The sequence below is a fragment of the Oncorhynchus mykiss genome, chromosome 21, assembly GCF_057628025.1.
Source record: "Oncorhynchus mykiss isolate SJ-2025 chromosome 21, ASM5762802v1, whole genome shotgun sequence".
NCBI lineage: Eukaryota > Metazoa > Chordata > Actinopteri > Salmoniformes > Salmonidae > Oncorhynchus > Oncorhynchus mykiss.
The window spans coordinates 3,917,309-3,933,989 of NC_143042.1; the positions used below are offsets into that span (position 1 = coordinate 3,917,309).

At 46.4% G+C, this 16,681-nt stretch overlaps 1 protein-coding gene across 9 annotated transcripts in view; it reads left to right on the forward strand.

Moving 5' to 3' along the window:
* The window catches only part of LOC110490810 (ATP-binding cassette sub-family C member 9), a 79,582-nt gene that overhangs the window by 45,946 nt on the left and 16,955 nt on the right, over window positions 1–16,681 (forward strand). For all 9 annotated transcript variants that reach the window (XM_090213491.1, XM_090213492.1, XM_090213494.1 and 6 more), the window contains 15 exons: window positions 12–113; window positions 1,356–1,440; window positions 1,656–1,736; window positions 3,396–3,533; window positions 3,769–3,894; window positions 4,182–4,284; window positions 4,374–4,729; window positions 6,496–6,659; window positions 8,822–8,891; window positions 10,140–10,297; window positions 10,476–10,568; window positions 11,323–11,425; window positions 11,671–11,781; window positions 12,902–13,022; window positions 16,374–16,504. In XM_090213491.1, the coding sequence (XP_090069617.1) occupies window positions 12–113; window positions 1,356–1,440; window positions 1,656–1,736; window positions 3,396–3,533; window positions 3,769–3,894; window positions 4,182–4,284; window positions 4,374–4,729; window positions 6,496–6,659; window positions 8,822–8,891; window positions 10,140–10,297; window positions 10,476–10,568; window positions 11,323–11,425; window positions 11,671–11,781; window positions 12,902–13,022; window positions 16,374–16,504 (1,942 nt within the window). The remainder of the gene's footprint in view (window positions 1–11; window positions 114–1,355; window positions 1,441–1,655; window positions 1,737–3,395; window positions 3,534–3,768; window positions 3,895–4,181; window positions 4,285–4,373; window positions 4,730–6,495; window positions 6,660–8,821; window positions 8,892–10,139; window positions 10,298–10,475; window positions 10,569–11,322; window positions 11,426–11,670; window positions 11,782–12,901; window positions 13,023–16,373; window positions 16,505–16,681) is intronic.

The window sequence follows — 16,681 nt, forward strand, 5'->3', positions numbered from 1 at the left end:
TAATGCCTCAGTAAGAACAGGTACTCTGTGGGCTACGCTACCCAGAAGTCTTGGCTGCTGAATGCCACCGTGGAGGATAACATCACGTTTGGCAGTCCCTTCAACAAACAGAGGTAAAACACCACTCTCTACTCTACCCTACTCTACCCTACTCTACTTTACTCCACTCTCTACTTTACTGTACTCTACTTTACTGTACTGTACTCTACTCCACTCTACTCTACTTTACTGTACTGTACTCTACTCTACTCTACTTTAACTCTACTCTACTCTACTTTAACTCTACTCTACTCTACTCTAACCTACTGTACTGTACTCTAACCTACTGTACTGTACTCTAACCTACTGTACTGTACTGTACTCTACTCTAACCTACTGTACTGTACTGTACTCTAAGCTACTCTACTGTACTCTCATCTCCTCTCCTCTCCTTTACTCTACTATACTGGACTGTACTGTACTGTACTGTACTGTACTCTAACCTACTGTACTGTACTCTACTCTACCCTAATCTACTGTACTGTACTCTCCTCTACTCTACTCTACTCTACTCTAACCTACTGTACTGTACTCTACTCTACTCTACTCTACTGTACTGTACTGTACTCTTACCTACTCTACTGTACTCTACTGTACCCTACTCTACTGTACTCTCCTCTCTACTCTACTCTAACCTACTCTACTCTACTCTAACATACTGTACTGTACTGTACTCTACCCTACTTTACTGTACCCTACTCTACTGTACCCTACTCTACTGTACTGTACTCTACTGTACTCTACTGTACTCTGCTGTACTCTACTCTACTGTACTGTACTCCACTCTACTGTACTCTACTCTACTGTACTGTACTCTATTCTACTCTACTGTACTCTACTGTACTGTACTCTACTGTACTCTACTGTACTCTACTCTACTGTACTCTACTCTACCCTACTCTACTGTACTCTACTCTACCCTACTCTACTGTACTGTACTCTACTGTACTCTACTCTACTCTACCCTACTCTACTGTACTGTACTCTACCCTACTCTACTGTACTCTTCTCTACTGTATTATCTGCTGCTCCTCAACACCATTCATCAATGTAATTAAGACTAGACCAATGTTTGTGTTTGGTTAATTCACTTGGTCTTGCATCAGCTGAGATGTACTTTTAATGACACTAATTAGATGGTCCATCAGATTGCTATCACTCTTGATGCTTCTTGAGGCTGATGCTGGCTTATATCTCTTCTCTAATGAGGACTGTTTTCCTGTGCTGTTGAATCCCTTAGTTTCCAAGGCAGCCATGTTTCTAACTGTGTCTTAATAGAGGGTGTTGTCAGTCTGATGCCCTGCTGTGTGTCTCAGATACAAGACTGTGATTGATGCCTGCTCCCTGCAGCCTGATGTAGACCTCCTGCCCTTCGGAGACCAGACGGAGATCGGAGAGAGGGTACTGAAACACTGGCTAAATTATTACATTATTATAATCACCTCAGTATTATTGTGTTTTTTTATCACTGTCTATTCTCATCTTTTTAAGCACAAGCCCCATCTCTTACCTCAGACACAATGACATATTATACCAAGAACTAGTAGTGAACAGTGATTTGTGTCAGATTCCTTGTGTACCTGGCTACTCTTCTTAACAGTCTGTTTTTCTCCCAGGGGATCAACCTGAGTGGAGGCCAGAGACAGAGGATATGTGTGGCTCGGGCTCTCTACCAGAACACCAACATCGTCTTCCTGGTGAGTCAATGAATGATAAAGTGCTTTATCTATTGACTTCAATAGAAGATCCATTTCCTGTTGAGTTCACTGGAAGAGGCTGGAAGCTCTCCCTCAAGGATGCCTTCTCAGAATAGTCAGACAGAGCCAGGGTGTTCTAGAGTGTTCTCTTTGTGTTCTAGGGTGTTCTCTAGGTGTTCTAGAGTGATCTCTTTGTGTTCTAGGGTGTTCTCTAGGTGTTTTCTAGGTGTTCTAGGGTGTTCTCTAGGTGTTCTAGGGTGTACTAGGGTGTTCTCTAGGTATTCCACAGTGTTTTCTGTGTTCTCGGGTGTTCTCTGGGTTTTCTATGGTGTTTTAGGGTGTTTTCTCTAGGTGTTTTAGGGTGTTCTCTAGGTATTCTAGGGTGTTCTCTATGTGTTATAGGGTGTTATCTAGGTGTTCTAGGGTGTTCTCTAGGTGTTTTAGGGTGTTATCTAGGTGTTCTAGGGTGTTCTCTTGGAGTTTTAGGGCGTTCTCTATGTGTTCTAGGGTGTTCTCTAGGTGTTCTAGGGTGTTCTCTAGGTGTTCCAGGGAGAGCCAAATAGAGCCAAAGACAGGGACACCCTTTTCTATTCCCTAAACAGTACACTGCTTTTGGGACAGTGTGTGAGTAAGGATTAACTATATCGGGAATAGGGTGTGATTTCAGAGGCAGCCAGGGAGATCCAGGGAGGGCCAGCCAGCCTCCCTCTGTATGGGAACGGGAGGAGCAGCAGGTGGGATGGATCTCTGTCCGCAGGCCTCTCTTGTAACCATACCATACTGCTGACAAGAGTTGTCATGTCGTTTACAGGCATCCCTCTGCTCTGCCATCTGGCCTGGCTAGCCATATACACACTCACACACGTCCACACACACACGTACACACAATCACACGCACACACACACACGTCCACACACACACGTACACACAATCACACGCACACACACACACGTACACACACACACACGTACACACACACACACACACACACATGTACACACACACGTACACACACACACTTTCCCGTCTCTCGCTGCTGCAGACAACTCTATGTACATCTACATCCCATCATTTCTTGTGGCAAACTGTTAATTGGATGTCTAACCTCCGCCCCTGATACAGCCTCTCTGGCTGTCATGGGATAGGACCGGGCACGTTCCTCCATACGTAGCTCAGCGCACACTGACAAATGTGCCAAATAAGGAAATAGCACTCTAAAGTGCTGTATTAATACACAATGGGACTGCAGAGTGAACACCCAGCTAGAAGCAACATCTATTAGCTAAGTACGTCTTTATGACGTCTTGTCTCCTAATGAGGTTTCTATCATGCTGTGTCTGATGATCTCAGACCTTCTGCCCTCAGGACTGTTTACGTGTCTCAGTGCTGTACAGTATAAAGACTAAGTCATCCTAGGGTAATATACATTGGTGTTTATTCAGGTTCCGGGGTCCTCTGGGAACTAGGTTTGATTGGCTGTATGTTCTGAGGTCATCTGAGACCTGTGAATTAAACGTGCTGTGACTTAATATGAATAAAGGATGATCTCCTGTTAAAAAAAACATCATTTAATCCACAGTCTTTCACTCTGATACGCTCTGATCTGATTGGATCGTCCATGTTGCCTCTAACCCCTGATCTCTGACCTTTACCCTCAGGATGACCCGTTCTCAGCGCTGGACATCCACCTGAGTGACCACCTGATGCAGGAGGGCATTCTGAAGTTCCTACAGGATGATAAACGCACCGTGGTCCTGGTCACACACAAACTGCAGTACCTCATCCACGCTGACTGGGTGAGCATCTCAACAGTCTGGTGTGGATTCCTCTCTACCGTTTGCACTGGGTCTGTATTCATAAAGCATCTTAGAGTAGGAATGCTGCTGATACAGGATCAGTTTTTCCTTTTAGATCATAATAAAGAGTACGACACGGACGGGGCGGGGGGACCTGGTCCTAGATCAGCATTCCTACCCTGAGACGGTTTGTTTATAAGGGTCCTGATTTTACACTGTTCTCTCTGTGTCCCAGATCATAGCCATGAAGGATGGCTCAGTGCTGAGGGAAGGCACTCTGAAGGACATTCAGACTCATGATGTAGAGCTGTATGAACACTGGAAGACCCTGATGAACAGACAGGACCAGGAACTAGAGAAGGTCATATTCACTTCTTTACTCTCCTACTGACAGACGGTCTGTAACAGAGGAGGCTGGTGGGTGGAGTTATAGGAGGACGTGTAGGAGCTCATTGTAAAGGCTGGTATGGAATAAATGGAACGGAGCCAACACATGGAAACAACGTGTTTGACCATTCCATTTATTCCAGCCATTACAATGAGCCTGTCCTCCGATAACTCCTCCCACCAGCCTCCTCTGGTCTGTAATGTGTAGTGTAGCTAATTTACTTGCCAACCAACCTAACAACAGTTGTATCTGTACTGCAGGACACTGAGATTGATAACTGTCAGACTGCTCTGGAGAGGAAGACCCTGAGAAGAGCTTTCTACTCCAGAGAGGCCAAGAACCAGGTCGACGATGACGAAGAAGGTGAAATGCATTGTCAACACTGTATCTCATACAAGTTAAGTTCTGTTACGACATATGACAATAATCACTCATTCTCTGGTCCCTGACAGAGGAGGAAGAGGAGGAGGAAGAGGACGACAACATGTCGACGACCACCAGTCGGCGCTCTAAGATCCCGTGGAGGGTGTGCTGGCAGTACCTGTCCTCTGGTGGCTTCCTCATGGTCTTCCTCATGGTCTTCTCCAAGCTGCTGAAACACTCAGTCATGGTTGCCATCGACTACTGGCTGGCCGAATGGACTGCTAATGGCGATGGCCCAGTTAATGGGACTGCTTATGACGATGTCCCAGTCAATGGGACTGCTAATGACGATGCTAATGGATATGCCCCAGACTTTGGAAATGTTACAAGAGACTTTGTCAATGCCTCTGCAGCAGCTGTCTTCTCCAATCGGACAAACTCAGCGGTGAGATATGAACACCTTTCACAACCAGTACTCAGTGTTAGTGGAAGTGAGTAAGGCCTGTTGAAATCCTGATATCTGACAGAATGTGTCTTTGTGGTGTATAATGTGGTTACTAGGCTGGTCAGCCTGACTCCTACTATGTGTCTTTGTGGTGTATAATGTGGTTACTAGGCTGGTCAGCCTGACTCCTACTATGTGTCTTTGTGGTGTATAATGTGGTTACTAGGCTGGTCTGCCTGACTCCTACTATGTGTCTTTGTGGTGTATAATGTGATTACTAGGCTGGTCTGCCTGACTCCTACTATGTGTCTTTGTGGTGTATAATGTGGTTACTAGGCTGGTCTGCCTGACTCCTACTATGTGTCTTTGTGGTGTATAATGTGGTTACTAGGCTGGTCTGCCTGACTCCTACTATGTGTCTTTGTGGTGTATAATGTGGTTACTAGGCTGGTCTGCCTGACTCCTACTATGTGTCTTTGTGGTGTATAATGTGGTTACTAGGCTGGTCTGCCTGACTCCTACTATGTGTCTTTGTGGTGTATTATGTGGTTACTAGGCTGGTCTGCCTGACTCCTACTATGTGTCTTTGTGGTGTATAATGTGGTTACTAGGCTGGTCTGCCTGACTCCTACTATGTGTCTTTGTGGTGTATAATGTGGTTACTAGGCTGGTCAGCCTGACTCCTACTATGTGTCTTTGTGGTGTATAATGTGATTACTAGGCTGGTCAGCCTGACTCCTACTATGTGTCTTTGTGGTGTATAATGTGATTACTAGGCTGGTCTGCCTGACTCCTACTATGTGTCTTTGTGGTGTATAATGTGGTTACTAGGCTGGTCTGCCTGACTCCTACTATGTGTCTTTGTGTTGTATAATGTGGTTACTAGGCTGGTCTGCCTGACTCCTACTATGTGTCTTTGTGGTGTATAATGTGGTTACTAGGCTGGTCAGCCTGACTCCTACTATGTGTCTTTGTGGTGTATAATGTGATTACTAGGCTGGTCAGCCTGACTCCTACTATGTGTCTTTGTGGTGTATAATGTGATTACTAGGCTGGTCAGCCTGACTCCTACTATGTGTCTTTGTGGTGTATAATGTGGTTACTAGGCTGGTCAGCCTGACTCCTACTATGTGTCTTTGTGGTGTATAATGTGGTTACTAGGCTGGTCTGCCTGACTCCTACTATGTGTCTTTGTGGTGTATAGTGTGATTACTAGGCTGGTCTGCCTGACTCCTACTATGTGTCTTTGTGGTGTATAATGTGGTCACTAGGCTGGTCTGCCTGACTCCTACTATGTGTCTTTGTGGTGTATAATGTGGTTACTAGGCTGGTCAGCCTGACTCCTACTATGTGTCTTTGTGGTGTATAATGTGGTCACTAGGCTGGTCTGCCTGACTCCTACTATGTGTCTTTGTGGTGTATAATGTGGTTACTAGGCTGGTCTGCCTGACTCCTACTATGTGTATTTGTGGTGTATTATGTGGTTACTAGGCTGGTCTGCCTGACTCCTACTATGTGTCTTTGTGGTGTATAATGTGGTTACTAGGCTGGTCTGCCTGACTCCTACTATGTGTCTTTGTGGTGTATAATGTGATTACTAGGCTGGTCTGCCTGACTCCTACTATGTGTCTTTGTGGTGTATAATGTGGTTACTAGGCTGGTCTGCCTGACTCCTACTATGTGTCTTTGTGGTGTATAATGTGGTTACTAGGCTGGTCTGCCTGACTCCTACTATGTGTCTTTGTGGTGTATAATGTGGTTACTAGGCTGGTCTGCCTGACTCCTACTATGTGCCAGTGTTTATCATCCTGTGTGGAGCGGGGATAGCTCTGTGTCTGATCACCTCTCTGACTGTGGAGTTCCTGGGTCTGTCTGCTGCTACCAACCTGCACCACAACCTGCTCAACAAGATCATCCACGCACCTATCAGGTACCCACGACACACCTCACCCATCAGGTACCCACGACACACCTCACCTATCAGGTGCACACGACAGACCTCGCCTATCAGGTACCCACGACACACCTCACCTATCAGGTACCCACGACAGACCTCGCCTATCAGGTGCCCACGACACAACTCACCTATCAGGTACCCACGACACACCTCACCTATCAGGTACCCACGACACACCTCACCCATCAGGTACCCACGACACACCTCACCTATCAGGTACCCACGACACACCTCACCCATCAGGTACCCACGACACACCTCACCTATCAGGTACCCACAACAGACCTCACCTATCAGGTACCCACGACACACCTCACCTGTCAGGTACCCACGACACACCTCACATATCAGGTACCCACGACACACCTCACCTATCAGGTACCCACAACACACCTCACCCATCAGGTACCCACGACACACCTCACCTATCAGGTACCCACGACAGACCTCAACTATCAGGTACCCACGAAACACCTCACCTATCAGGTACCCACGACAGACCTCGCCTATCAGGTACCCACGACACACCTCACCTGTCAGGTACCCATGACACATCTCACCTATCAGGTACCCACGACACACCTCACCTATCAGGTACCCACGACACACCTCACCTATCAGGTACCCTCGACACAGTATCCCATCAGGTACCCACGACACACCTCACCTATCAGGTACCCACGACACACCTCACCCATCAGGTACCCACAACACACCTCACCTATCAGATACCCACGACACATCTCACCTATCAGGTACCCACGACACACCTCACCTATCAGGTACCCACGACACACCTCACCTATCAGGTACCCACGACACACCTCACCTATCAGATACCCACGACACACCTCACCTATCAGGTACCCACGACACACCTCACCTATCAGATACCCACGACACACCTCACCTATCAGGTACCCACGACACACCTCACCCATCAGGTACCCACAACACACCTCACCTATCAGATACCCACGACACACCTCACCTATCAGATACCCACGACACACCTCACCTATCAGGTACCCACGACACACCTCACCTATCAGGTACCCACGACACACCTCACCTATCAGGTACCCACGACACACCTCACCTATCAGGTACCCACGACACACCTCACCTATCAGGTACCCACGACACACCTCACCTATCAGGTACCCACAACAGACCTCAACTATCAGGTACCCACGACACACCTCACCTATCAGGTACCCACGACACACCTCACCTATCAGGTACCCACGACACACCTCACCTATCAGGTACCCACGACACACCTCACCCATCAGGTACCCACGACACACCTCACCTATCAGGTACCCACAACACACCTCACCTATCAGGTACCCACAACACACCTCACCTATCAGGTACCCACGACACACCTCACCCATCAGGTACCCACGACACACCTCACCTATCAGGTACCCACAACACACCTCACCTATCAGGTACCCACGACACACCTCACCCATCAGGTACCCACGACACACCTCACCTATCAGGTACCCACAACACACCTCACCTATCAGGTACCCACAACACACCTCACCTATCAGGTACCCACAACACACCTCACCTATCAGGTACCCACAACACACCTCACCTATCAGGTACCCACGACACACCTCACCTATCAGATACCCACGACACACCTCACCTATCAGGTACCCACGACACACCTCACCTATCAGGTACCCACGACACACCTCACCTATCAGGTACCCACAACACACCTCACCTATCAGGTACCCACGACACACCTCACCTATCAGATACCCACGACACACCTCACCTATCAGGTACCCACAACACACCTCACCTATCAGATACCCACGACACACCTCACCTATCAGATACCCACGACACACCTCACCTATCAGGTACCCACAACACACCTCACCTATCAGGTACCCACGACACACCTCACCTATCAGATACCCACGACACACCTCACCAACAGATTCTTATACTCTTTATGACATCATCCGTGTTGAAATAGAAGGGAACTGAATAGTTGAACCAGAAAGAATGTGTTGAATAATTTATTTAAAAAAAATGTTAAATCACATTTTATATATTTTTCAGACTAACATTTGAAATAATATATATTTTGAATCTCTTCTCAGATTCTTTGACGTGACCCCCTTGGGCCAGATCCTGAACCGTTTCTCAGCTGACACCAACATCATAGATCAGGTGATTCTGAAAAGGATGTTCACCCTCAGTAGATTGATCTGTTGACTTATTTCAGTCAGGAGTATTAGGGTAAAGTACCCTAGTGGTTAAGAGTGTTGGGACAGTAACCAAATGGTTGCTGGTTCAAATCCACATCCGACTAGGTGAACAATCTGTCGATGTGCCAATGAGCGAGGCACTAAACCCTAATTTCTCCTGTAAGTCGCTCTGGATAAGAGCGACCACCAAATGCCAAAGATTTAACTGTTAAATGAGTACTGTGGGAATCCTCTACTCATGAAGCTGTCTGATGAAGGATCTGTCTTTGGCCATGGTGTGATTGGACAGACTCCAGTGCTGCTCTCCAGCTGGGCTTTGCCCTGAGTGGCCTTAAGATTACAGCTCACACAAATATTAAGAGTTTGTCAGTCATTTGCAGGCGTCAGAATTAGTCCATTGTTGAGATGAGTCAATGTCCCACGTCATTATATTACGTCCCTCAGGTGACCTCAGATTGTTAAAGAGGACGACATTGAGGTCCAGAGCGTAGGTCAGAAATGTAGCACTGACATGATACTATCTCCTCCCTCTCTCTCTCTCTCTCTCTCTCTCTCTCTCTCTCTCTGTCCCCCCTCTCTCCCTCTCTCTCTCTCTCTCTCTCTCTCTCTCTATCTCCCCCTCTCTCTCTCTCTCTCCCCCATCTCTCTCTCTCCTCCCCCTCTCTCTCTCTATCCCCCCCTCTCTCTCTCCCCCCTCTCTCTCTCCCCCCCTCTCTCTTTCTATCTCCCCCTCTCTCTCCCCCCCTCTCTCTCTCTATCTACTCCTCTCTCTCTCTCTCTCTCCCCCCATCTCTCTCTCCTCCCCCCCTCTCTCTCTCTATCCCCCCTCTCTCCCCCCCTCTCTCTCTATCTCCCCCCTCTCTCTCTCCCCCCCATCTCTCTCTCTCCTCCCCCCCTCTCTCTCTATCCCCCCTCTCTCTCTCTCCCCCCTCTCTCTCTCTCTATCCCCCCTCTCTCTCTCCCCCCCTCTCTCTCTCTATCCCGCTATCTCTCTCCCCCCTCTCTCTCCCCCCTCTCTCTCTCTCTCTATCCCCCTCTCTCTCTCTCCCTCCCTCTCTCTCTATCCCCCCCTCTCTCTCTCTCCCCCCTCTCTCTCTATCCCCCCCTCTCTCTCTCTCTCTCTCTCTCTCCCCCCCTCTCTCTCTATCCCCCCATCTCTCTCTCCCCCCCTCTCCCCCACACTCTCTCTCTCTATCCCCCCTTTCTCCAGCACATCCCTCCTACCCTGGAGTCTTTGACCCGCTCCACTCTGCTCTGCCTGTCAGCCATCGGGGTCATAGCGTTCGTCACCCCAAGCTTCCTCATCGCTCTGATTCCTCTGGCTGTGTCCTTCTACTTTATACAGAAGTACTTCCGGGTTGCCTCAAAGTGAGTTCACTGGGCAGACCTGGTCCATTTCAGCTCAATGTAGTTTCCTTTTACAGTATCACAACAGCATCACAACTTCAAATTCTCTCTCTCTCTCCCTCTAACTATCTTATCTGTCTCTCTCTGTTATACTATGCTTTTCGTCTCTGTTTCCAAAATTGTCAATTTTCTCTCTCAGGGACCTTCAGGACTTAGATGACTCCACCCAGCTTCCTCTGCTCTGCCACTTCTCTGAGACTGCAGAGGGACTCACCACCATCCGAGCATTCAGGCCAGTGTACCATACACACACACATGCACACACACAGGCACACACACGCACACGCACACACACGTGTGACAGAGTGGAAATTTTGCCCAGAGCATCGTTACACAACATACTCAAGAAGCACTTATAGGTTTTAGGAAGGCAGTAACACTGTACTTAGCGATCCGAAACTCGAAACAAAGTGGTGGATTTGTTGACACTGGAGGTTAATTCCTTTGCGTATATGTAATATTAGTGTGAACAACTTGAATCCCATCTAGAAGTCTTCCAACCCATCCAGAACCATTCATTCATGGAGGAAGGAGGATATCACAAACCCAAATCTTTCTCTTGATCCAGAATTACATGAATCCCACTCTAAACAGTTCACGAACATTCCTCCTTTTCCCCAGAATCGTGGTAATCCAACATTAAACAGCTCTCACGGTTACTACCCCTCAGACAGCCTCTTCCTCCCTGAAGACTTCCTCATCTTGGCAACACCGTGACTTCTCTCTCTTTCTCTCTTGGTTCAATGTTAGATGTCACTTAGCTATGTAGCAGCCATGGTCCAACTCCCATCATCAGGCACGATAGTCCAGTCCTGAAACAATCCCACTTCAGTGTTTGTCTAACGGAGGTGGTTCTATGAACCATAACCAGGACTGGGACCAGGAGACGTGCGGACGAACACAGTCTAGACGCCGGGTTCAAACCTGGTCACATGGGAAATAATCTGGTAGGTATTAGCTATATTTATTTTCCATTTGTCCTTCAGACATGAATCTCGATTCAAGCAGAAGATGCTAGAGCTGACAGATACCAACAACACAGCCTACCTGTTCCTCTCTGCTGCCAACCGCTGGTTGGAGGTCAGAACGGTGAGATAACATTAATGTCCATGATTCAACCATGACATTATTAATAAGATATGGGACTATTGTAATACTAATGGTATCTTACTGAGTATTCAACACGATACTCCCTGGTTTCTTATCACACTGAGCTGCACAATTAGAAGAAATTACTTTTGGAGATTAGAGCTACATGCTGTGTTGAATTCACAACTTCAAATTCTCTCTCTCTCTCCCTCCAACTATCTTATCTGTCTCTCTTTCTCTCTCAGGACTACCTGGGTGCTGTCATTGTGTTAACAGCAGCAGTAGCCTCGATATGGAGCTCTGGCAAGAACCTTCCCTCTAGCATGGTGGGGTTAGGCCTGACCTACGCCCTTACAGTGAGTCAACGTGTTACACGATAGTATGTAGAGGTGAAGGAGTCAGGCACAGGAGAGCAGAGATGTCCGAGATGTGTTATTTAATGGGCAAGTCCACAAACATACAGGTCAGGAACAATACCAAAAAACAATCGCCCTCGACAACCGAGAAACCAGTTATTCACGGAAGGAGGGAAAAACAACGCTCCTAAATATATACACACTTGGTTTAATACGTGAAAACAAAAATAGGCACAACCTTAACGAGCAACGAATAATCCCGCACAAACCTAGGCAGGCAACAGGGGTAATTATACACACAGAAATGAAGGCAAATTAAACCAGGTGTGGAAAAAGCAAAGAGAAAAGCAACAGAAAAGGAAAAAAGGATTGGTGAAGGCTAGTAGACGCCGAGCGCCGCCCGAACAAGGAGAGGAACTACCTTCGGTGGAAGCCGTGACACAATGTCTCCCCAATGTCACACAAACATGAATATACCCACAGAACAGAAACAACATACAGGATCAACTTCATCAAATGAGAATATTTTTAATAACAAGCCCTTATTCACCTGGATCTGATTGTAGTTATATTTACAAGATGTCAAGGCAGCAAGTGTTTAGACAACGTATTCAGTAGAACATTTATGGAACTGTACAGAGAAGGACTGCATCAGTCACATTAATGAGAGGAGTGTGGTTGCCAGTCCTTTGTAGAGAAGGGATATTTGTAATAGATGGATTGTATTCCTCTCCCACTGCCAGAAGATGTGAAACAATAGACGCTGTATTGTCCTCAGCAGCCATCTTTGTTTGTACTGTAACAAAAACCCACCGTTTTGTTTTCTGTAGGCTTATCACACCTCAGAGAGCATGGCCCTTCCACGACTCTTCTCCATAGCACTCTCTTCTGACTGATCAGCCTTTTATGTATTCTTCTCAACCATTAAAGACCTTTGGTTTACCTCATATTGTCCAAGGCAATGGGCAAAAAAGACTCCCACTCAGACATATTACAATAATAATAATAACAATTATTATAATTAATAGTATTATTAATAGTAGTATTATTTCTATACCTAGTAAGGACACTTCATAGAACATGGATTAAATATATATTGTGTTTACCTCCCGTTACCCAGGTGACCAACTACCTGAACTGGGTGGTGAGGAACCTGGCTGACTTAGAGGTCCAGATGGCTGCTGTCAAGAAGGTCAACAGCTTCCTAAGTACAGAGTCTGAGAACTACGAAGGCTCCATGGGTAAACTAAACACACTCCCACACCAAATGCTGCTTCCCAATACCCTGGAGTCTCTTGTGACAGAAGCTGGACAGTACACACACAAGATGTGGTTTAACACACAGTCAATAGAACAGAGTAATGGAATCCTGCTGAAACACACAGTCAATAGAACAGAGTAATGGATTCCTGCTGAAACACACAGTCAATAGAACAGGGTAATGGAATCCTGCTGAAACACACAGTCAATAGAACAGGGTAATGGAATCCTGCTGAAACACACAGTCAATAGAACAGGGTAATGGAATCCTGCTGAAACACACAGTCAATAGAACAGGGTAATGGAATCCTGCTGAAACACACAGTCAATAGAACAGAGTAATGGAATCCTGCTGAAACACACAGTCAATAGAACAGGGTAATGGAATCCTGCTGAAACACACAGTCAATAGAACAGGGTAATGGAATCCTGCTGAAACACACAGTCAATAGAACAGAGTAATGGAATCCTGCTGAAACACACAGTCAATAGAACAGGGTAATGGAATCCTGCTGAAACACACAGTCAATAGAACAGAGTAATGGAATCCTGCTGAAACACACAGTCAATAGAACAGGGTAATGGAATCCTGCTGAAACACACAGTCAATAGAACAGGGTAATGGAATCTGAAACACACAGTTCAAAATATGATCATCATCTCTGCTCACGCTATTTGAAAAGTCCCTCACAAAATGAAATCCATAGATGTTCAACTAAGCACTCACCCATGACAGACTGTAGCTGGCCAGTGTGCTGCACAATCTGGTTCTGTGTTCCGAGATCAAATCAAATACAATTGTATTTGTCACATGCGCTGAATACAACAGGTGTAGACTTTACAGTGAAATGTTTACTTACAAGCCCATAACCAACAATGCAGTTATTAAGAAAAATACCTCCAAAAATAAGAAATAAAAGTAAAAAATAATTAAAGAGCAGCAGTAAAATAACAATAGTTCAGCGAGGCTATATGCAGATTAAGTCTTTAGTAAAGGGGCAGCCGGTAGGCTAGTGGTTAGAGTGTTGGACTAGTAACCGAAAGGCTAACAAGATCAAATCCCTGAGCTGTCAAGGTACAAATCTGTCGTTCTCCCCCTGAACAGGGCAGTTAACCCACTGTTCCTAGGCCGTAATTATAAATAAGAATTTGTTCTGAACTGACCTTCCTAGTTAAATAAAAATACATTTAAAAAAGTAAGCACTGATTGAAGCTTCCATTTATCAAACGTCTTCTCCAACATGTAACAGCGAGGATGACTCAACATAGTCTAGGCGTCTACACATCTATAAAGGACTATGTTTAAAAATCCATGGCAGTAGAACAGTCAACCGCACAGGGCAACAATCTGACAGTATGGTAATGTCTTTAGATTTACAGTGTGGGGCAGAACGACCTGACACAGTGTTTCTCCTCCCGAATTCCAACATCATTTCTCTAGTGTGTCTCTGTGGAGTTTACAATAGTCCCGTTACTGGTCTCCTTCCAAAGCAGCATCGAAGTTTAAGTGATGTGCTGTTGCCATGGCGATGTTAAAAAAAGAAGAGAAGGGGGTCATGTCTCTTGGGGGAGGAAGATAAGAGGGCTAGAACTAAGGGAGGAGCAAAAGGGAGAGAGTTCTTGTGGAACAACGAGGAGGTGGGATTGAAGAGGAGAGGAGAGGAGGAGGAGAGGGAGGAGAGCTTCTTGAAGAGGAAGAGATGGATGGGAGGGAGGAGAGAGTCCCCCATCTCTAGAGCCGTGGCCCTGCTAGAGTCCTGTGGTCAAAGAACCCCTGCCAGAGTGGGCTGTCCTCCTACACTGTGACGTAATGGAAAGTTTGGCCCTGATAGCAATACAACGATAATAAGTGGATCTTGTCCAAGCAACGAGCTGTCATCTTGCCCTGTTTTATCCTCCCCTTTGATTCATTTAGTTCTTTTGTTTCCTCTGCATCCGTTCACAGCTCTTAAGTCATGAGGAGAAAACCACCAACCCTTATTTTAAGGACTGCATGCATGGCTTTAGCAGTAAAACACAGAGTACTTTTGAAGTAGCCAAATGCTGCAGTCTAAACAGACCAGAGCCTGGTCACAGAAGGAAGAGTGGTCCTGAGTAGCACTTAGGGCACCACTTTTGACAAAGAGACCTCTGTTTACTGCATCGTCAGTTGTGTGACTGTCCCCAAATTCACTACTGTATGACTGTCCTGGAAGTCCTACTGTATGACTGTCCTGGATGTCCTACTGTATGACTGTCCTGGATGTCCTACTGTATGACTGTCCTGGATGTCCTACTGTATGACTGTCCGGGAAGTCCTACTGTATGACTGTCCTGGAAGTCCTACTGTATGACTGTCCTACTGTATGACTGTCCTGTATGTCCTACTGTATGACTGTCCTGGATGTCCTACTGTATGACTGTCCTGGATGTCCTACTGTATGACTGTCCTGGATGTATTACTGTATGACTGTCTGGGATGTCCTACTGTATGACTGTCCTGGATGTCCTACTGTATGACTGTCCTGGATGTCCTACTGTATGACTGTCCTGGATGTCCTACTGTATGACTGTCCTGGAGGTATTACTGTATGACTGTCCCCAAATGCACTACTGTATGACTGTCCTGGATGTCCTGCTGTGTGACTGTCCTGGATGTCCTACTGTGTGACTGTCCTGGATGTCCTACTGTATGACTGTCCTGTATGCACTACTGTATGACTGTCCTGTATGTACTACTGTATGACTGTCCTGGAAGTCCTACTGTATGACTGTCCTGGATGTACTACTGTATGACTGTCCCCAAATTCACTACTGTATGACTGTCCTGGATGTCCTACTGTATGACTGTCCTGGATGTCCTACTGTATGACTGTCCTGTATGTCCTACTGTATGACTGTCCTGGATGTCCTACTGTATGACTGTCCTGGAAGTCCTACTGTATGACTGTCCTGGATGTACTACTGTATGACTGTCCTGGATGTACTACTGTATGACTGTCCCCAAATTCACTACTGTATGACTGTCCCCAAATTCACTACTGTATGACTGTCCTGGATGTCCTACTGTGTGACTGTCCTGGATGTACTACTGTATGACTGTCCCCAAATTCACTACTGTATGACTGTCCCCAAATTCACTACTGTATGACTGTCCTGGATGTCCTACTGTATGACTGTCCTGGATGTACTACTGTATGTGTTATTGTGCCGTAGGCTATAACTAGGGCCCAGAGTTTTTCTGTTCCTGTCAAGGACAAACTTCTAACCCTAGTTATTGTGTGTGATCACAATATATAATTACACATCTCATTCATGTTTTGTTAATGGTTGACTATATGTGTTGTTTCCAGATACCACCCAGGTCCCCGAGGACTGGCCCCAGCACGGAGAGATAAAGATCCAGGATCTGTGTGTACGTTACGACCCCCTTCTGAAGCCTGTCCTCAAACACGTTAATGCCTACATCAACCCCGGACAGAAGGTAAGTAACAGCCCTGTGTCTTAAAGCAACTGTGAGATGTAACATTGTGGCTGTAGCTTCAATAAAGATCACATTTAGGGAGCTAAGCAACCCCGGCCAGAAGCTAAGTCACACCCACTCACAGAGCCCTCCCTTAATGCAACTGTGACTTCACACGTTGTTCCTGACTATATCGCT